The sequence below is a fragment of the Megascapheus bottae genome, chromosome 28, assembly GCF_031878675.1.
Source record: "Megascapheus bottae isolate mThoBot1 chromosome 28, mThoBot2.hap1, whole genome shotgun sequence".
NCBI classification, from domain to species: Eukaryota; Metazoa; Chordata; class Mammalia; order Rodentia; family Geomyidae; genus Megascapheus; species Megascapheus bottae.
Window position 1 is genome coordinate 7845856 of NC_143536.1, and position 21292 is coordinate 7867147.

General features: G+C 49.0%; 2 protein-coding genes across 10 annotated transcripts in view; one reads left to right on the forward strand and one right to left on the reverse strand.

Annotated features, from left to right (window-relative positions):
- Window positions 1–1083: 1083 nt before the first annotated feature.
- Window positions 1084–10057, forward strand: Prkab1 (protein kinase AMP-activated non-catalytic subunit beta 1). The gene is made up of 7 exons (XM_090320228.1): window positions 1084–1420; window positions 3620–3783; window positions 4773–4866; window positions 5137–5251; window positions 7291–7424; window positions 8544–8612; window positions 8847–10057. The coding sequence occupies exons 1-7, from the start codon at window positions 1262–1264 to the stop codon at window positions 8922–8924; spliced, it is 813 nt and encodes a 270-aa protein (XP_090176354.1). The 5' UTR covers window positions 1084–1261; the 3' UTR covers window positions 8925–10057.
- Window positions 10058–14728: 4671 nt separating this feature from the next.
- Window positions 14729–21292, reverse strand: part of Cit (citron rho-interacting serine/threonine kinase) — a 183424-nt gene continuing 176860 nt past the window's right edge. For 6 of the 9 annotated variants that reach the window (XM_090320230.1, XM_090320238.1, XM_090320235.1 and 3 more), the window contains 4 exons: window positions 20285–20363; window positions 19991–20170; window positions 18744–19053; window positions 14729–17245 (listed from right to left, as the gene is read on the reverse strand). In XM_090320230.1, coding sequence (XP_090176356.1) covers window positions 17222–17245; window positions 18744–19053; window positions 19991–20170; window positions 20285–20363 — 593 coding nt within the window. In that variant the 3' untranslated portion in view covers window positions 14729–17221. The remainder of the gene's footprint in view (window positions 17246–18743; window positions 19054–19990; window positions 20171–20284; window positions 20364–21292) is intronic. The other 3 variants (XM_090320237.1, XM_090320233.1, XM_090320231.1) reach the window with 1 other exon arrangement.

Below are 21292 nucleotides of genomic sequence, written 5' to 3' on the forward strand. Positions count from 1 at the left end.
AGATAACAGCATAGGGAGAAGGAAATAATTTTTTTTTTCCTTTTCTCCCTACTTTAACCCCGCTATACTAAAATAGAAATCCTTGCTAAAGCATTCACCTGAGACTCTCGTGTGTGTGTGTGAGAGAGAGAGAGAGAGAGAGAGAGAGAGAGAGAGAGAGAGAGAGAGAGAGAGAGAGAGAGAGAGAGAGAGAGAGAATGTTTTTCACCTGTGACTCTGAAGAACCTATAAGTCAGCTGTATGGAGCTGGGATGCTGTGGGAAGCCCTCATCCACTCTCAAGTGACCAAAAAAAAAAAGCAAGCCGCAAACGCTAATACATATTTGTGTAGGATTTGAAATCTTTAAATTTTCACTTACTTAAATGTGTGCTTGGTGTACTTAAAAACTACAGAAGTAAAATCCTGTGATTAGAAAAAATTCCAAGCTCCTATAGGCAAGAACCTTATAGAGAGCCTAGCTTCTGGTCTGCCATTTTCTCAACCATCTGCCAAGAGCTACCTGTATCCCCCTTCCCCACCAATCCACAGACACGAATATTCCGCAGGTGCTGGCGCAGGGGTCACATTTTAAATGATGCATTGCAGGGCTGGGGAGGGGGCGCGAGTTTCTTCTGATTTTTATTGTTGAGGTGGTATGGAGGAATGGAACCCAGGCCTCACGCGTGCTAGGTAGGCCAGCACTCTACCTGTGGGCCACAATCCCAGCCCCACGACGAGGGCGGACGGGCCGGGGAATTCCATCCGCACCTGGCACAAAGATGGCTCTGGCTGTACCTTGCACCGGCGCCCTCAACTGTGGGCCGCGCCTGACGTCATCACCCTCGTCACCGCTCCCAGTTCCCGCGCGGGAAAAGCCGTCAACATGGCCGGCGCTCGCGAGCTCCTCCTGCAGGTTAAGGCGCTCAAGGAACTCCGTCGTGGTCGCAAACCCACCGCAACGTCGACGGCGCCGATCACCCAGCCAGCCCACACCGGAAACGGAAGTGACGGCAGAGCGCGCGCCGCAGCTCCCCCTCCCGCTTCCTCCTCCCTCCCCCCGCCCCGCCCCTCCACTGGAGTCGCCGGAAGCGGAAGTTGCCGAGGGGTGGGGAGAGTCGGGAAAGTGTCAGGTTACCTTCCCGCTTCTGGAGTCCGAGCTGCGACTGTCGGGAGCTGATAAAGTGTCGGCTTCCAGCGGCCTGCGGCGGAGGGGCGTGGTACCCCGGGCTTTCCTCCACGACCGCTGCCCCTGCCCGGTGTCCCCTCAGACAGACCCCCGCCATGGGGAACACGAGCAGCGAGCGCGCCGCGCTGGAGCGCCAGGCCGGGCACAAGGCGCACCGCCGGGACAGCTCGGGGGGCGCCAAGGACGGAGACCGGCCCAAGATCCTGATGGACAGCCCCGAGGACGCCGACCTCTTCCACTCCGAGGAAATCAAGGTGCGAGGGCCGGGGGGTGGGGGTGAGGGGCGCAGGCTCCCCACGCCCAAGTGCCGAGGTGGGATGGGGACGCCGGCTTCCCTCCACAGCGTCTCCGCCCGACACCCCCACCCCCAAGCCGTCGGGGAGCCCGAGTGTAATCACCGGTGGGTGAGAGTGTCATCCAGAGTGGGGGGGGGGGCGCATCATTAACGGAGAAAGCAGTTCTGGGACCGAATCTCCAACGCTTAATTAATTATAAAGATTCGCACTGGCGGTAATTGAGCACCAGTGCCTTTGCCTTTCTCCCAGGCATAATTAATCTCACAGCTTGGAGACATTGTTTCCGCAGCTTGGTGAAAAGTGGCGTGTGTTTTTGTTTTTTTTAAAAAATACCGTCCGTTTTGGAGTCCAAGCTAAAGTAGGTGTGAATCGTTTGGACAGCATAGGGGATCGGGAGCGGCTCTCTCTGATACTTTTGGTGCACCTTCTTTTTTTTTTTTTTAAGAGTTCATCAGGGAAAAATTAATGCTACTTGGGAAGTGGGTAAGTGAAGCCTCAGGTCAGAAGGAAACAGCTCACAGCCATCCCAGCTTCTCTTGTGTTAGTTAAAACACAACTTAACTTTTTCAGTAGACCAAAACACATTCTAAGTGTAGCTTGGACTTCCTAGTACATTCTGCTTTATCAAATAAGATGACACTCGACTACAGCTTTACCCACGTACCCACATTTACTCACCTTGTTCGTGTGTGTCTGTCTTTCCAGCTACAGGGCCCAGTATTCAAACAGGTGAAGTACTAAGTCCCTTTCCTTTTGTTTTCCTTTAAATTGTGTCCCTGTACTGGGGCTTGATATCAGAGGCTCACCCTTAGCTCAGAGGCTCCCTTAGCTTTTTTGCCCAAGACTACATAAGAGCCACTTTTCCACTTGCAGCATTTTGCTGGTTAACTAGAGATGATTTGTTTGCCGAGGCTGGCTTCCAACTCCAGTCCTCAGATCTCAGCTAGGCTTACAGGTCTGAGTCACTGGCACTGGGCAAGAACTAAGTCCTTAAAGGAATAAAGTAGATTTAGAAGGAATGAAAGTATATCTCTCCCCCCACCCCACCTTACTATTCAATTGCATGTTAATCATCATTGTCCAGGTTAGCTAATTGCCTGATAACTCGTTTCACCTTTAGTCATACTTTTTTTTTTCTCCCCTTAGCTATTAGTTTAGGTGATTATTGCCTCACAATTTCACTGTGTCTTTGTTCTAAGTCTAACTTTAAGCTATTTGAATTTGTCTTCTGAGCGCCTTACATTCTTGGAGTGGGCCATGAACTTTGAAATCATACCTCACCAATGATGTGATGGGCCTTCCCTCTAAGTAATTTTGGACCCAAGACCAGTTAATAAAACACCATAAGAATGAAAACTACTTTGGTTAAGCAGTATATGTCGTTGATATAAAACTCCTACAAGTTGAGGGGGAAAGGGGAGGAAGGGGTGACATTGTCCCAAAAAAAGAAATATATTCACTACCTGACTCATGGTCACCCTTCTGTATATCAGATAGATAGATAGATAGATAGATAGATAGATAGATAGATAGATATAAGAAATTTTAAGCATTCAGAGGATCTGTGAAGATTAAATAAGCTCAGATAAGTGTTTGAAAGTGTCAGAAGCCTGCTGCACTCCCTAAGGATTCTCCCAATTCTAGAATTCTTGATCTGTTGAAATCTTTTTTCTTACTAGGTAACATATGAAAGATCCACTGTCAAATACATTTCACTAAGACAGGGTTAACTGGTTTTCTGTCATGATGGAATACCACTTGGTACTTTTGAGACAGTCTTGTTTGTCCCTGGTACCTAGGTAGCACTCAGAATAGTAGTCTTTCCCACAGTTTGAATTTGCCAGTTGTCAAGTTGACAGCTCTAGAATTGTCCCTCATACATTTTAATGTTCTTAGACTTTTTTGTGTGTGTTGATACTCGGACTTGAACTCAGGACCTTATACTCTCACTTGGTATTTTTACTCAAGGATGGTTTGCTACCACTTAAACCATACCTTTATTATCTCCATTAAGTGGGGAAACAGAATAAGCAAGGGACAGACTGGGTAGCAAAGGCAGTGCCCTCTTTAGAATGAACTGTCAGTATTAATTTAGCAGTCCGTTGGAGGGTGCTCACTAATGGCTTCCTGTTTCCGAGTAAACGGCTCTGTTTCTAGGCTCCAGAGAAGGAGGAATTCCTGGCCTGGCAACATGATCTTGAAGTGAATGATAAAGCTCCTGCCCAGGCTCGGCCCACTGTGTTTCGATGGACAGGTGGCGGAAAAGAAGTTTATTTATCTGGGTCCTTCAACAACTGGAGTAAACTTCCCCTCACAAGAAGGTAATTGCATGGGGAAGTGCTCAAGTATTTACCTAACCCTTAGTCTTTCTTCTAAAAGATCTCTGCAGAGTAAATAGAAACAAAAAACACTGTTAGACAATAGATGCTGAAATCATTTTGCTTCATAACTTAAACCTGAGAAACTTCTAGGTTTAAAAGCATATATATATATATATGTCTCAGTGGAAAGCCTGATGGTCATGGATATCCCTCAGTTCAGGTCCTTGTTGGGTAGATATTTCTCCTAGGAAAGAGAATATTCCCAGAACACTGAGCTAAGAATCTGAAGACTGCCTACACAGTTGCTTCATACCTAAGCCTCAGTTTTCCCATCTGTTAAAAGAGACTATTAAGATTCTAACTTTGTGTATTACTTCTATTCAGGAGACACATGCTGAGTAGTTATCAGCAAGTTTAGGATAAGATGTTTTATGTCTCCAGTTGTCCAGAACACACCTTCACTAGTTAAGTGTCTTGATGAATTGAGAGACAGGCCCTGTGTGTCAGGGGCTCCCTGCATCCCCAGCTGTCACACTGGAGAACGAGCAATCCAGTTGGCATAGTACTCAAGAGTCAGTTCTAGTCAAGAGAATAAAGCAGCCAGATGAAAGCAGTTTCCCGGGAACAGTGGCACAGGTTTCTTTAAGGAGAGTTTGTGCCTCCTGTTATGTAGATCCCTGCCTCCACCCAAAGCAAACAAAGGGGTAAGTTAGGCAGCTTGTGTTTGTCTTGTACTGTTCTCCTTGGCAGTCAGGGCTGCTGGGTGATATTTTGCATGCAGACCTGAAAAGCACAGATGCCCGTCTGTTGACCTTGCCATGCCGGGAGCGCAGATCCCTCCCTTTTAAATTGAGTTTTCCAGAACACTTTTGCACTTTGGTTTCCTCAGATAGCTTTTCTAGGTGGGTTGTGTTTTGGTTTTCTTCCCTGGCTGGTTAGAGAGTACCCCATCACCCAGTAGAAACGCTCTCCTTCCTCTCTCCTCACAGTCACAACAACTTTGTAGCCATCCTGGATCTGCCAGAGGGAGAGCATCAGTACAAGTTCTTTGTGGATGGCCAGTGGACACATGACCCTTCCGAGGTACTCTTCCTTTCGCCCTTAGTCCTCTGGGCACCTGCAGAGTCCCTGTCAATCATCTGGCCTTCCCTAATGGCTTGTCACCCTGCTGGTACAAAATCCCCATGTGTGGCTGGGTGAGGCAGTGCCTGTATGTCAGACCACTGGCATAACTCCACCAGAATCAAGTAGGGTAGTACAGGGGCAGGAGATGACACGTTCTTGTAGTCCTCTGAAGAATTAACTCCCTAGACCTTCCATGTTATGATTTCTGCCTGTCTGTCTTTTTCCCAGCCGATAGTAACCAGCCAGCTTGGCACGGTTAACAACATCATTCAAGTGAAGAAAACTGACTTTGAAGTATTTGATGCTTTAATGGTGGATTCCCAAAAGTGCTCCGATGTGTCTGGTATGAACCCAGTTAATTTTATCCCCATGTGTGCAGGCGGCAGCTGCGCAGTCTAGCAACACTCATTCTCTTGCCTCTCGCTTTTGGGCAAAAGCTGCCCAATAAGGTGGGTCCTGCCAGGCCCCTGAGCCTCATCGTCCGTGTCTTCTCCAGTCTGTGGCGGTAGTTCTGCTTGGCCATGGAAACAGAACCGGGGCTGGTTGAGCCAGAGTCGGGGCCAAAGAGGCCCTCGAGGGGCCCATTGGGTTGGCAATGACCCAGCATGGAGGAAGCTGCCAGCTCGCTTCCCACTGAGCCTGGAGAACTGGAGGCTGAGAGTGATGAACAGACACCTCAGTGACCAGCACTCGAGTCATCCCCTTAGCACCTTGTCATATTCCCTGACAAGAAGAGAAGGCAACTGGCCACAAGCAGCCTTCTACACCACACCCCCTTCCTTCCTGGGAACCTGCTCAGTGTAGTGCTAGAAAACTTGCCCATGATTCCTTGCTCTTGTCAGATCTTCTGATCATGGAAGTTTCCATAAATTGGCCTCCACCCCCACCCTCCAAAGCCAGTGTAATGAAACTCTCCAGAACAGGACATGTCCACTGCAGAGGAAAGGACATGTTATCTGGAGTGCCAGCTGTCCATCCCCTCTTGCTGGCAGGGGTTTAGGCAGTTCCAGGCCCCGGGGATGTCTGTCAGTATGAGGAAATGGCTTCTATTGAATTTCCAGGTTGATTTTTTCCTTCCTTACCGGGCTGTGCCTGGAGGTTCCACCACCAGGATTCTTTTAGAACATAGCTGTTCTGACATCACAGTAGTGAACTGACAGGCTTTCTGTAGTGTTAGATCAGGTTTTTTCAGTGGGACTTAGCAACCCCTAAGTCGTTTTCTTCTGCAGGGATGCTTAGCTCTCCTTTAGAAATACCATCTTTTCCTTTGTAAGATTGGTAAGGAGTAGAGCAGGAAAAACAACCCATATATCCTTCTCTGGTTAATAAATGCATTTTCCTTGTCGAATATCTGAGCTTTTTTATAGTCAGGCTTCTGCAGTCTAGAGCACCCAGGAAAGAAGTGAACCTCCCACTGCTTGCTGAGAAACCAACTTCAAGCTCTCTGTGCTTCTCAACAATTAAACACCCAGCTTTCTTACATTATCATCTATTTTTACCCTTCATAACTGTTACCTGAATATAAGGCTTTTCTCAGTCTCCTGCTGCCCTGTGGTTGGATCCCGTGAAGGAGCCTGCCCCTAGAAAATGACACGAGAGACCTGATGGTGCTAGTACCTGTCACATGTGTTAATACAGCTCTTTGATCAAGAGACTCAAGCAAGAGTTTGGTAGGAGCCTGAGGGCAATTGAGTCCAACAAATAGGTTTTAAACTTTTTGAAAGAACACATTTGGTGCCTCGTATAACCTGTTTCACGCTCGCTGGCCAGTCATGCTCATGCGACATCTAATCCTCACTGGTCAGCTTGAGCTTGTCTGGTTTCGGCCAGCTCAGCCTGAAAGAAGAAGGAAGCCTTGTTCTGCTGACACATGAGATTGGGTGGCTGCAGTTGGCCTGGCCTGGATTCCCCAGCTTTGCTGAAACTCCTGTCTTCCACCAGCGCATCTGAGTTCAGCACTGATTTTTATTCCATGTGCCTATGTTCCAGAAGGGTTTTTTTCGTCCTTTTGCCTGTTACTTTGGAGCCTACATCTTTCTTTTTTTTTTCTTTTTTCTTTTTTTTTTTTTTGGTGACCAGTACAGGAGCCTCACTCATTTAGCTTTTTTATTCAAGTCTCTGGTGCTCTACCACTGGCGCCACACCTCCACTTTTATCTATCGGCTGATTCATTGGAGATAAAGACTCTCATAGTCTTTTCTGCCAATGCTGACCTCAAACTGCAATCCTCAGATCATAGAGTAGCTAGGATTATAGGCATGAGTTCAGGCACCCAGCTTAGCACTGTATATATCTTTTTAAGAGACTATAAATATGTTGATGGAATGAGAGACTACTCCTGAAGCTTGTAATTTTCAGAATGTTGTCACCATCTCCCAACAGAGCTGTCCAGTTCTCCCCCGGGACCCTATCACCAGGAACCCTATGTCTCCAAACCAGAAGAGCGATTTAAAGCTCCACCCATCCTCCCTCCACACCTGCTGCAGGTCATCCTGAACAAGGACACGGGGATTTCTGTGAGTACTGGCATTGCCCAAACCATCCTCCAGGGTCCTGTCCACTTGTGGACAAGCACAGTGTCACCTACCGAGATCCTCAAGTGTGCAGGTCAGCATGTGTGAGCAGGATAGCAGCCCTCCACACTCAGCCCTCAGGCCCAGCCTGCAGCAGCTACCACACCACTTCCTCAGGTGTGGTGTCCAGGCTCAGCTCTGTCAGCTTCCCATCTTAATAAGATCATGCTGTTTTGTGCTGCTGTGCCTTCCTGCTGTACTTCACCCCTGAGCTTTTCCATGCTGTTACAAATGACAGGACATCCTTCTTAAGGCAGGCAGGATTTTTTTTTTTTTTAAACTGGTATGGGTTTTGAACTCCGGACCTCGTATTTTCTCAGGTTGCTTGCTAGGTTGGCAGTCCACTACTTGAGCCATGGCCCTGGGCTGGCTTCAAGCTGCAGTCCACCAAACCTCAGCTTCCCGAGTAGCTAGGATTACAGGTGTGAGCCGCCAGCACCTGGCTCCATTGTGTGTAGATGTTTTTAATTCATCCATCAGCAGACCCTCAGCTTGGTTGTTCCCTGTCTTGACTGGTGTGAACAGCCTTGAGGTAAACATAAGTGAACAGGTGTTTCTTTCTCTGGACACATATTCAGAGGTGATCACAAAATATGATCAGTGTGTGAAGCAACACATGTTCCTCATTCATGTTCATTTGAGGCTTCTATTACAAAACCAGGAGAGTCTGGCAGTTCTGAGTTCCAGTCCTATGTAAGATCCACAGGGTTACATCATCTCCCACGCTTAGCCAGTTCGCCCTGAGTGCCTAACCTGAGTTTCAGAAACCTGAGCTTGAAATCCACCACTCATAAGCACAGTGTGGAGAGCAGATCTCCTTCATTTCTTTCCAAGTATTTGCAATGTCTGTCCTCTTCCTGCCTCTTCAGTGAGAAGACATCTGTGGCCCACGCCGGGCAGGCCAGGGTAAAAACCTGACCAGATACCACACCCCAACATAGTGAGGGGCCCTGTCTGTGGAGGGTGACCGGCGAGCCCTCTGGTCTAGGACCTGTAGCCAGAAGGGGGGAGAAGCAGAGTGGTTTCCAGGTCCTCTGTGCTCACAACTTTGTCACTCCGCAGTGTGACCCGGCGCTGCTCCCAGAGCCCAATCACGTGATGCTGAATCACCTCTACGCGCTGTCCATCAAGGTAACTGGCCTCCTCAGCAGTGCTTAGGGGCCCCAGCCCTAGGCTGCCTGGGGCTGCTGGTATTAGGGGCAGCTTCCAGGGCCTGAGGCTGACTTTGGCTCCAGTTTCTGGAGTGGGAGTGTGGGGGTAAACAGGAATTGATACCTTTCTTAAGCTTTATGATGAGTAGTTGTACTTGAAAGTGTGAGCTCCTACCCTAACCCTGCTCCCCGCCATTTGCACCCTCTCCCTCAGGATGGTGTGATGGTGCTTAGCGCGACCCACCGGTACAAGAAGAAGTATGTGACCACCCTGCTGTACAAGCCCATATGAGCGCCCTGCCTGCACGCCTTCCACTAGAGGAATGGACTGAGTCATTTCACACTTCCTAAGACATTTCACCCCTGCTCTGGTCCTGCTCGGAGGTCGGTCCAGGCACCAGACCTCTGGGATAGCCTGGTCTGGTCTGCAGAGTCCAAGAAAGGCACAAGCAGAGGCCCTGCAAGCCTGAGGGCTTGCCATCACCACAGCACACGTGCCTCTAAGCACGCATGCCCTGGGCTTCAGGGGACATTCTCCTTAAACCACAGCCAAGTGCCAGCCACCCTGCTAGTAAGAATCTGGGAGGCAGGGACAGAGGCCACCCCAAGTGTCTCCCCACCTGTGCATCTCTAAAGCCAGTGGCCCCATCTCATGTGGCCTGTCTCGGCCGAGGCCTGGCTATGGAGCTGGAAGCAATGTTGAGCCTGGCCTGCCCTTCCAAATCAAAGCAGTAGATTTCCTCCCCTCTCTACTTCGTCGAGGCCTAAGGACTCTCGAAACTCAAAGCTGATTTCCAGATGAAGTCTTGCAATCCTTCCCTACACTGTGTGCACTCAGAACTTTTCTGACCACAGGTGGCTGCCCTCCCGCCTTACAGCAATAAGTCCCCATGACCAGAACGCACATCCTGTGACTGCTCAGCAATATATCGCCTGTTCTCCGAGCAGGTTGCACAACCCACTGCCAACTTCTCTGTGGAGCTGGATGATCTTGAGGACCCCACTGCTCAGTCCTTACTGCAGGCACGGTGAGGGGACACCTGGATTGTAACACCAGTTCCAGCCTGCGCTGCTCTGCTGGGGACCTGTACCCTAGAAATCAAAGAGGAAGCTGGCAGGAGCCTGCCACTGGAAGACATCCCTGCACCAGCCCATGGACCTCAGCCTCTCCACACTTGGCTCGCTTTCCAGAGGAGTGGTGCACACGTGTTCACTGGCACAGGTTCCTGTCACCCACACCGCAGAAGCTGTCAGACTTTTCATTCTTGCTAGGAGAGGCAGAAAAATGTTTGCTGGTGTCCAGTATTTAGTAGACTGAGTTTGGGTGCTCTTTTTCTTTTTTTTTTTTTGTTACTAGTTTCAAAACACTGAATTGCTGTCACCTTGATGTAAAAGTTTCAATAAAGCTTTATAAAAATAACTGGACACACTTTTGGAGGAAGTTCTGATTCTGTTTGGTTTGGAAAGCTCTCCAGGCTTAGAAACTAGGCTATTCTCTAGGATCCTGCATACTCACAGTTGGACAGGGGCTCCCTACCCACGAAGTGAACTTTGTGGACATGGAAAAGTACCACAATGGCCAAATTCACATACGTTGTGTGCCTCGACCCAGTTTGTGCTTCCCATTAGCCTTCCTTTATGGGTGAGGACTATCTATGTGGTTAAAGCTTAACTCACTGATTTTCACTGAAGATAGACTTCCCCTCTGAAATTTATTTACAAGTTAACTCAGCCAGAAGACCTGAAAATAAGAGGGAGCTGTGTTGAATACAGCCATCTCAGTATCCTCAGGGGATAGCTTCCAAGGGCCCCTCAGGTCCCAACATCTCCTGATGCTTCAGTTCCTTCCATAAAAGCCACACATATGCAGCCTGCTTGAAAGCAGCAGCAGGTTACATAATCCAATGGCCATGCTATGTAAACAGCTAAGCCGTGTTTCTTAGGGAATAGAACAGTTGAATTTTTCCTTCATGTTCGCAGTTTGTGACTGGTTTAATGTGGAGATGCAGGGCTCTCACAGCCAGTGGATGGGGAGAGCTGACCTCTAGAAGCCTGTCAAAAACACCAAAACCAGAGTTGAGGACCCAGGCAAGGCCATTCCCTTCCCTCTGCACACGTGAGAGGAACTGATGGCCATCAGGACTGAGTCTCCAGTCTAGCCTCCAGCTAGCATCAGCCACCATCCTCTCTCCCACAGTGGACACCAGAGCTGGATCGTTTCGATCCAGCTCCGCTTACTCACCAGCTGTGTCACCTTGTGCAAACAACGTGTTATCTCGGTGATTTCCTGCCTTGGAAAAGGAGAGTTTGGACTGACACTGAGTAATGTCCAGGGCTCCTGCAAAGCCTTTACAGCATGAACGGGATCTGGCTGCAAACAGCGTCTGGAGATAGTGGTAGGATCTCAGCTGGCTCACTTAGGACATCTTTGAGACTCTAAGGCCAAGATAGAAAGCTTAGAATCTCAAAAAGACACCATCCACACCCAGGTTCAAAGACAGGGCCATTTTAGTGTTTTGTTTTTAAATATTTAATTTGGTGGGCTGAGATGTAGCTCAGCAGCAAAACGCTTGCCTAGCAAGTAAGTGCAACATCCTGGGTTCAATCCCCACCCAGTACCAAAAAAAGAAAAGCCAAAAGAAATTTTTTTTTAATTTGGTTTAACTAGGTTTCTTTTTATATGAGAACAATTTCACTTCCAAGTGTACATCTGGTTCTACTGAGCCCCAACTGCTGTGGTTTGAACACATCCCCTCCAAAGTTCAGGGGTTGTCAATATGGTACTACCAGGAAATGGGCCTTTAAGAGGTGGTTAGACTATCTGGGCTCTTCCCTTCATGAACGGGATGGAAATCTTTATGAAAAGGATCTTCCAAGCCAGGCACTGTGCCTCATGCCTGTAATCCTAGCTACTCAAGAGGCTGAGATCTGAGGATAGAGGTTTGAAGCCAGTCTGGGTAGGAGAGTCTTTGAGTCTTATCTTTTTCAGATTTCAGCCTTCTGAGTAGCTAGAACTGTAGGCCTGAGCTTCTGGCACCTAGCCTGTATTGTTCTTCTTACATATAAACTAAAGGAACTTTGTCCTTCCTGTCCTCTCTACTCACTAACTATATTCACCCCATTCCATCGTGTGTGTGTGTGTGTGTACTGGTATTGAGGCCTTCCACTCTTCCACTCCTACTTGACTTTTCCTGTTCAAGTCTTAGCATTCCATTACTTGCGCCACTCCCCTACTTCCTGCTAGTTAATTGGAGGTAAGAGTCTCACAGACATTTCTGCCTGTGCTGGCTTCTCATTGTAATCTTCAGATCTCAGCCTCCTTGAGTAGTAAGGATTACAGGCATAAGCCACTGGCACCTGGTTACCCCATCCTATATTAAAAGTGGACCACCGGTGAGAAGAGGAGACAGCTCTAGATGTGTCTGTTCTGGGTCAGCCTCATTTGCCCTGTTTTGTGGCTCTGAAAGAGCCAGAGTTAGGTACAGTAGCAAAGTTATTTTCAAAGTCCTCTCCGCCACCTTCAATAACCCCTTCCAGACAAACAGGGTTCCATTAATCATTGACAAGCTCAAGGAAAAAGCAAGCCCATGCTGAGAGTCTCGACTACTCTACATTCCCCACCTTAAGGAATGCATCAACATTTGATTCCTCTCTATAAACACTGACCCTAGAGCCCACAATCCATACTTCAGACAACGTCTGTGAAAACCACCAAGAAAAACCTGACTGGGACAAGTACACAAGTACACAAACCTGACAGGCACAAGGACACTACCCAGACACTACTGACATTTTGGGCCCAATCATTCTGTGACTGGAGGATGTTTAACGGCATCCCCTAGTCCCCAGCCCCTGGGTCCTAGCCACCATCACCACAGTTATGAGAACCAAGACATCTCCAGACACTACTAAGATAGCCTCTGAGGCAGCACACTCTCCCCTGCTGAGAACCACAGGAACAAAGCACCTGAACTGCTTGGATTGGGAGAAAGGTCCCAGGCCCCGGCCCCAGAAGGCCAGCCTTAACCTTTACCTAACTTCCCAGGAATGGTTTTCTAAAACCAAACACATTTAAAAGGCCTAATTCTGAAGATGGGTTAGCTCGTCACTCTTATTAAACCAAACATCTCTTTGGAGCCAAATGGTTCAAGTTTCTGGTTATACAGTTTGCTTTGGAATCCATCTTTAGTTAAGTAAAAATTAAGTTGGAAGCACAGGAAATCTGACATTGGATACATTGAATTTCAGGCTAAGAAACGGGTAGCAGCAAGGGGGGGGGGGCCTCTCTTTATGGTGTAATCAGGTAACTCATTGGGCTGTGCAGTGGATCTTTATAGTCCAAAGAAACTTCTTGGCACATTCCTTTTGGAACTAGCCCATGTTTACTTCCCTTTTGAAGTAGTTCAGACCATCAAGAATCCTAATGGAAATCCTAACGCCAAAATGACTGGTTGGAATTTTCTAATATTATAAGGAAAGAAAGGTTCTAACATTTTACTTCCTCCCTGAGTTATGTTCATCCTTACAACCTCATGGCAGGCTTTTATGGCCAACTGTAAAAGACAAACGACAAACAGAATTCTCTTTGGTGCCTATCACAAGCCATGCCAGATAGGATTCTGCAGGCTAAATTTTGGTCATGGTCAGAATAGTTTATTGAAAAGTTCTAGTAATCCTATTCAAGAGCCTGAGATCAGAGGAGCATAGTTTGAGGGCAAGCCTCAGCGCACACACATGAGACCCCTTCTCAACCAATAGCTAAGCACACGATGGGAACTTCTCAGTCCAGCTCTGGAGACTGGAAGGAGCCTAGTTCTGGGATAACCTAGGCAGTAAAGTTTATGAGATCACATCTCAGTGGAAGAAGCTGGACATGGTGGCATATGCTTTGTCATTCCAGCTAGGACAGGAAGCCTGGGGAAGAGGAAAAAAAAAAATCATGGTTCATGAAGTCTGAGTAAAAAGCAAAACCTTATCTTAAAAAAAAAAATTAGTGCCAAAGAAAAGATCTGGAGGCAGCCCGGCACTGGTGGCCACATCTGTCATCCTAGCTACTCAGGGAGGCTGGCTGAGATCTGAGAATCCGGATTCAAATCCAGACCATGCAGGAAAGTCTGGGAGACTCTTATCAGAAAATGAGAAAGAGAGCTGTGACTTAAAGTGGTAGAGTGCTAGCCTTGAGCAAAAGATCTCAGGACCAAGTTCATGACCAAAGCTGGAAAAAAAAAAAAAGAAAGAAAGAAAAAAAGAAGGAAGGAAGGAAGGAAAGGAAAGGAAAGGAAAGGAAAGGAAAGGAAAGGAAAGGGAAGGAAGGAAGGAAGGAAGGAAGGAAGGAAGGAAGGAAGGAAGGAAGGAAGGAAAGGGAAGGGAAAGGAAAGGAAAGGAAGGAAGGAAGGAAGGAAGGAAGGAGGGAAGGAAGGAGGGAAGGAAGGAAGGAGGAAAGGAAGGAAGGAGGGAAGGAAGGAAGGAAGGAAGGGAGGGGTGGAGGTATGGCTCCACAGTAGAGTGCCTACTGTCAATCACAAGGCCAAAGCCTAAGTATAGCTAGAAATAAATAATCCCACCCTTTGCCAAACCTAGTGTATTATCTGAACCAGGCAAGTTAATATAGCAAAGTGGTAGTGAAAATTTAACTTGCAGCTATAAAAATCCATCCACTTAAAAACAGAAGTGTTCACATGTTTCGTCCCCTTGATCAGAATGCCTCTCTCTAAAGGAATGACTATTATCACCTGCTCTGTGGCCCCATCCTAATGGGATGGGAGAAATCTTCCCTTGACCTGCTTGCCTACGGAGCTACAGTGTAGGTAATCTTGAGTAATCCTTTCTAAATGGCCTACTTGACTACTTTAAGAAGCTTTCCTGGTCCCAGACCTATAAAATGGCCTTAATCACCAATTCATGGTTCCCTGGGAGTATTTACTGGCCAAACCAGTGATATCACACCAAGCTGATTTCAGGATAGTAGCATCATGTGCTGTCACCATACCTCCTACAGAGTTAAGGCCCCGCCATGATGGCATGATCCCATCCCCACACTGACAGTGGATTCTCCATGGTCTCTGTGAAGCAAATAGATGACCGCACCAAACCCTGTTTTCATATCATTGCTTTATTTCACTATTCTGCAACAACCAAGTTCATTTCTCTCAAGGTGGATCTTCAATTGCTCCTTATGTTCTCTTTCTCACTCTGAATAAAAAAGGTAATGAAGAAAAAGCCTGTACTTTTGGAGACCTAGAATCTTATTTATGCTAATAAGCTTTTGACTGCAATTTTGTGGTTCAGTATTTCCTGCTGGCATCTGGGTGGTCACACGGAATCCGCCACCCTCCAGTGAAGATGGCGGTCCATCCCTACCACCATTGAAACCAAAAATAAGTGTTGAAAAATGCACCTTGTACAATAAAAAAGTAGAAACCAATTCAATTTCCTTTTTTTTTTACGAATATAAAGTTTCTTGTAAATATGTACAGTCTTTTGAGCTAGTTCTATATAGCAGGAAGCATTTCACAAATGAGACACACGATATACATTTCTCAGGGCTCAACACGCCCATTTCTCATGGAGATCCTAAATGAAATGCCAAGACTGAAAGACCAATTATCAGTGACCTTTCCAAATACTCATGGACCAAGAGACAAAAACTTCAGCAAACATTCAGTCAGATCTGCCCTGGGGGATCGGAGAGGAGAGAATAATGACCCCCGAAAAAATTCCAAGCAACACATAAAACACAACAGCAGGACACATTGCCAAAGGGGCTAAGACATGGAGGTGCATGGGTGTTTCAAACAAGAAAGCACTTAGGTTAAAGAGACGAGCAGGAAGGAGCCGGTATTTGGGCCAGGTTGCTATCTGGAAAGTGACCCGAACTGTGGACACATGGGTTTGGAATACACAGTCACGGTCACTTGCTCCCATGGGAACGAGTCTACCTTTCAGCCTACATGGGATGTGCCTCAGTTGTCAGGAGGTGCCTAAGAGTGGTGAGGAATTCACAGCAGGAGAGGCCTGGAGGGAGATTGAAGGCAGAAATAAGGCCGCTAGTTAGCTTGCCAACTGCAAAGCCTCCAGGAATTCTACACTCTACAGAGGGTAGAGAGAACGAGGGTGAGCCGCACGGCACCGGAGGGGAGGACCTGCCAACCCCACAGAGTTGAGCTGGAAGAGTTGAGCTGCGGCTTTCTCTCTCCAACATCCGGGTCTAACCCTAGGGAAAGGCTCTTTTAGGAAGTCACAGTTTCGTGGGATAGAACCGTGCTGGGTTTTGTGTGAACAGAGTCATCTCGAGGAAGTAAGTTGGCAGGGAAGCGTGAAAGTCAAGGGAAAACAGAGAGAGAGAGAGAAAGAGAAAGAGAGAGGGGGGTGAGGAAGGTGGTTTGCTGAAATCCTTCTCTGGTCGTAAGGCTTGAGCGTTTTGTGGTTTGTTTAATGCTACAGACTGTAGCTTAATGTGGCCATTAGCTGGCAAAGTGGTCAGAGGGTCTTGATTAGGCGGGAGCTGTGATGGCATCGATACATTGGCAGAGCAACCCAAGGGGTAAGGTGGGTGGGGCAGCCAGGTCGGGGGGCAGCACATGCAGTGAACCGCCATGCAGAGCTCCTGGATGGGTCTCTTCCTCATCCCAGAGTGGGGAGCAACACGCCACGGGGCGGGGGGGGGGGGACAGGAGGTAGATGACCTCAATCCCCTGCTCAACCCCAAGACCCATTAATGCTGGGCTCCGAGCAAGTCTATTGCATGCTTTCCTGGCCAAAGCTACATGGAGAGCAGGGACAGCAGGCTGGGGGTGGGGGTGGGGCAGATGAGACGCTGAGGGTCGGGGAAGGAAAGCTCAGTGAGGTCCCTTGGCCCCAGGTCACTGCCTCCGAGGAGGCTTGATGACCTCCATACATTCTCAGCTGGTGGGAGGGGAAATCGTCAAGGCCATAAAAGGCAATGAGAACAGTAAACATTTGGCTATGATGTCACCCTGGATAAAACAGGGCCATCTAAATTGAAATGGGACAAGAATGCAGCTACATGAATGCAGGAGTTAGCCACCTGGCAGACAGGGACTTTTCTATACTACATTTCAGGGGCAAAGACCTGATGATGATGGATCTAGCTAAAAATGACTACAACAGGAAATACATTGCTATTCAAATCTATTAAGAATTCCGTTCTCTTAGAAAAAAGAAAGAAAGAAAGAAAAAGAAACAAAGGAAGAAGAAAATGAAAACCAACCAAACCCCTAAGATCTTCAATAGCTAAGGAGGATTCTAAGCACAGTTAGGGTCTGGGTTGGTTTCCGGTGATGAACTGGTACAGGCCACAGCTAGGTACCCAAGTCTGTGTATGCTGAGGGAGTAACAAAGTGCAAAGAGAAAGACTGCAGGAAGGTGCCTTTAGAGGAGGCGCCCAAGGGCCTCAGCCACCCTCACCCCCTGGAGACAGGGTGTCTGTGCAGGGATGGGGCTGGACTCAGCTGGGCCAGGGACTGGCCAAGCAGGCAGGCGCTAAGGTCCCCCGTAGCAGGCATCCATAGTGTGTTTGGTGTTTTCCTGCAGACTGAGATGAGCAGTTGTTTGTTTTCTGGCTGAGATTTATACTGAAGACTGGTCCCAGACCTAGGAAGCAGAGTAGAAAGAAGGAAAAGGAAAAATGAAACTGGGAACTGCTAGGCTTGTTTCCCATAAACCCCGCAAGTTTGTAGCACTGAATCTGGCCTATAGTGCTTGATAGGGATGCTATGCCAGGCAATGGCAAGTTACAGGGCCGGCCCTCAAAGGCTGGGTGCAGTCTGGGAGCAAAAGTCACCAAAAATGACTCTCGAACCTGAATCCCCCCGTGGTGTGTACTCATGCATGAAACACCAGTACACATGTGCACAGAATTTGATTGTGTTGTTCCCTTTCTTTACAGCAAAAGGGCTGATAGTAGGTTGTATTAGAAGGAAAATGCCATTCAGAAAATCAGCCTCTGAGGGCTTGAAAGAGGCCCATCAAAGATCAAGAAGCACCAGAGCCCCACTGAGCCAGTTGCCTCGTTCCATGCCTACACCTGTGTCCTCACCATCTAACCCAATAAATCACACAGGTAATATATGCACATAGTTAAAGAACTTCTAAAAAGTTCTCAAGAGGCTGAGATCTGAGGATAGCAGTTTGAAGCCAGCTATGCAAGACAAATCCAAGAGATCCTTTTAATTATCAAAAAAGAAAAAGCCACCAACTGGAAGTGTGGCTCAAGTGGTAGAGTGCCAGCCTTGAGCAAAAAAGGCAAATATGAGCTGTTTTTTGTTTTTTGTTTTTGTTTTTTTTTTGCTAACACACACATTAAAAAAGAAGAGAAAAGCTGGGTACCATGGCTTACACCTATAATCCTGGCTACTCAGGAGGCTGAGATCTGAGGATAAAAGTTCAATGTTAGATCCGGGCTCTAAAGTCCAGTGAGACTCTGATCTCCAATTAACCACCAGAAAAGCTGAAGTGGTGCTCAAGGGGTAGGGCAGTAGCCTTGAGCTGAAGAGCTCAGGAACAATGCCCAGCCCCAGAGTTCAAGTCCCACAACGGACAAAAAAAGAAGGAAGTTCTTCGAAAACGCAAACTCTTAAAAAATGTGCGTGTACAGCTATGGGAAAGCACGATGCACACAGCACTGTCTAGAAGAGTTAGCGGTGTGTTTAAATGGGGGATACACACATACTGTAATAACCCAGACTATTCAGAGTTGTTAACACACGCCTCTGGGTAGAGAACAACATTCCCTTTGGCTATTCTGCGTACACTCACAAACACCTTCATTGCAAACACCTTCTTGTTTGTTCCGGAGGCAATAAAGGAAGCCTTTACTTCTAAAACTCATATTCCCCCCCCCATCCAACTCAGTGATGGCATTTTCCGCCCCTTCCCCCCCTGACTTTTTTTTTTTGCCAGTCCTGGGGTTTGAACCCTGTCTCTGAGCTGCTTTCGCTCAAGCTAGCACTCTACCATTTGAGCCTCAGCGCCACTTCTGGCCTTTTCTGTCTATGCAGTGCTGAGGAATCGGACCCAGGGCTTTCTGCAGGCGAGCCAGGCAAGCCCTCCACCGCCACCCCGCGCCCGCCCCTCCAGCCCTAGGCCTCACCTTGTTCACCTGGGACAGGGGGGTCCTCACGGCCCCCGCAGGCAGCCGGCCTCTGCTGCTGTCATCGAACAGCCTGCCCGGGGAGCGCTCCCTGCGCGTGCTGAGCACGCGGCCGGGGGACTTCTCCCGCTCCAGGGGGCGGCCCGGGGACTTGTCCCTGCGCAGCTCCGTCCGGCCCTCGCGGTCGCGGTAGCGGTGGGGTGTGCTTGGCTCACGGGGGTGGCTGGGGCCTTCGGGGGGCGCCGGGCTGGAGGCCACGCGCTTGGTGATGTGCTCGTTGTACGTGGGCGGGCCTCGCTTGTTGGGGCTACTGGCAAGGAGAGAGGGGCGCAGGTGGGCAGCTGAGGGGAGCGCTTCCTTCCCGCCCGGGGCGGCCCCTGGCCCGGCCTCACCACCGCTCACTACAAGTAAGCACCACCGTGCAGGAAGCTTGGTTTTCTCTCCCTGACCTGACAGTTGTACAAGGTGCCTGGAGCCACCAGAACACGGGGACGGAGGGGTCGGGGCCCAGCCGGGATGCCCAAGAGATCGGTTTGTCAACTTGTTTCCCCCTTCGCCAGCCCCCTCTCCACACTGTCTCCTTCCACCGTGGTCTCTTCCAGAACTGAGAGGGGGGCCAAAGGACTGACTGCCTTCTGCTAGGCAGCAAGTCTGCCACCACCCAGAAGTCAGGGCCCACCACGCGCCTGATGCCAGGGAGTGGTTCTGGGAGAGCCTGTGTTTGTCGCTGTCACCTGCCGCCCAGCCGGCAATGCCCCCTCTAGTTGGCTTCCTGAGTCTTAGTGGCCCTAGCGCATGCTCAGAAAGCAGACCGTCCTCGGCCCCTGTTCACTGCGACTGGAGCTGCGTCCCACCACGGCCAGTACAAGCACCCTCCGTGCCGGCCGTCGGCCTCCTCTCTTCCCAGAGGTCCTGCCTGGCCACCAAGTTCAGGCTGTGGACGGCTGGGCTCCCAAACAACCTCCGGCAGCCGTGGCAGGGCTGTGATCCCGCGCCCCTCCCCTGGGCGGTCCTGGGCAGCCCGGGAAGCCCCGCGCATCCCCCCACCCAACCCCCGGAGAGGGCGAGTGCGTTCCGCTTTTCCAGAGTCTCCGGCGGCCACTACGGACCCATGCCACGCCACGGCCACAGATCTCACCGTGATCTGAAAGGAGGGACACCTCCGACCGGTTCAGCGAGGTTTCCCGTGCTCTGCAGCACTGACTGCCCCGGACCCAGGAAAGGAGGGAGGGGAGGGATCGCCATACCTGCGGGAGGTGGAGGGCACCCGGTGGTGGTCGGTGCCGGACTCCTTCACGAGGTTTCCTTTGCAGCAAATGACCCTTAACTTATCCTGGTATGAGGAAGCCAGGTAAATGGCTCCTGAGGAGATTGCAGGGCCCAGGTAGCGAGGGTTAGGGATTTCCAGATAGGCTCGGGCGGGGGTCCTGTGGAGACACAGACAAGAGTTGAGGTCCCTGCGCGTCGCCTCCACTGCTGGGCGGGCGCCAACACCTCCACCGGTAGCTGAGGCTCTCAAAACAGGGAAGGGCAATGCTTACCCCAGGGAGGAGCGTGCCTGGATCTCAATGACTTCGAGCGAGTTGAAGTGGGTCACAAACAAGTAGGGTTCTCGGTAGGCTGTATGGCGGCCATGGAGGAAGAGTGTGAGGCAAAGGAGGGTTGAAAGAGAAGACTTCAAAGCCTGGCCTCATGGCCTCCTTTGACCCAGCAAACCAGGTCCCAGCAGAAGATGGGAAATCAATTCAGCTGTATATTATAGAGGGTCACCTATGGAATTCTGCACGGCCAAGGGGATATTTGCAGGACCTCATAACACTGTGTAAAGTGTGCAACTTTATTGGTAATTAAAAAAAAAAACATTTTAAAAGTGGCAATAAGGAGCTGGGAGTTTGGCCTAGTGGTAGAGTGCTTGCCTAGCATGCACAAAAACCCAGGTTCGATTCCTCGGTACCACATACACAGAAAAAACTGGAAATGGTGCTGTGGCTCAAGTGGTAGAGTGCTAGCCTTGAGAAAAAAAGTCCAAGAACAATGCTCAGGCCTTGAGTCCATGCCCCAGGACTGGCCAAAAAAAAAAAAAGAAAAGAAAAAGTGGCAATAAGAACATAAAGTTTTGCCAGATGTGGTAGTGCTGGTCTGGAATTCCAGCCCTCTGGAGTCTGAAGCAGGAAGAGCTAGGAGTTCAAAGTCAGTATGAGCTTACAGAGTGAGATTCTCATCTCAAAAAATAAATAAATAAATAAATAAATTCAGGCATCAGTGGCTCACTCCTATAATCCTAGCTACTCAGGGGGCTAAGATCTGAGGATCATGGTTTGAAGTTAGCCTGGGCAGGAAAATCCATGAGACTCTTATCTCCAATAAACTACTCTAAAAAGCCAGAAGTGGCACTGTGGCTCAAGTGATAGAGCACTAACCTTGGGCAAAAGAAGTTCAGGGACAGCGCCTAGGCCCACAGTTCAAGATCAGGAAAACAAAATAAATGAAACCAGAAACAGAAAAGAATGTGCTATTTTTTTTGGGGGGGGGGGAGGTCATGGGGCTTG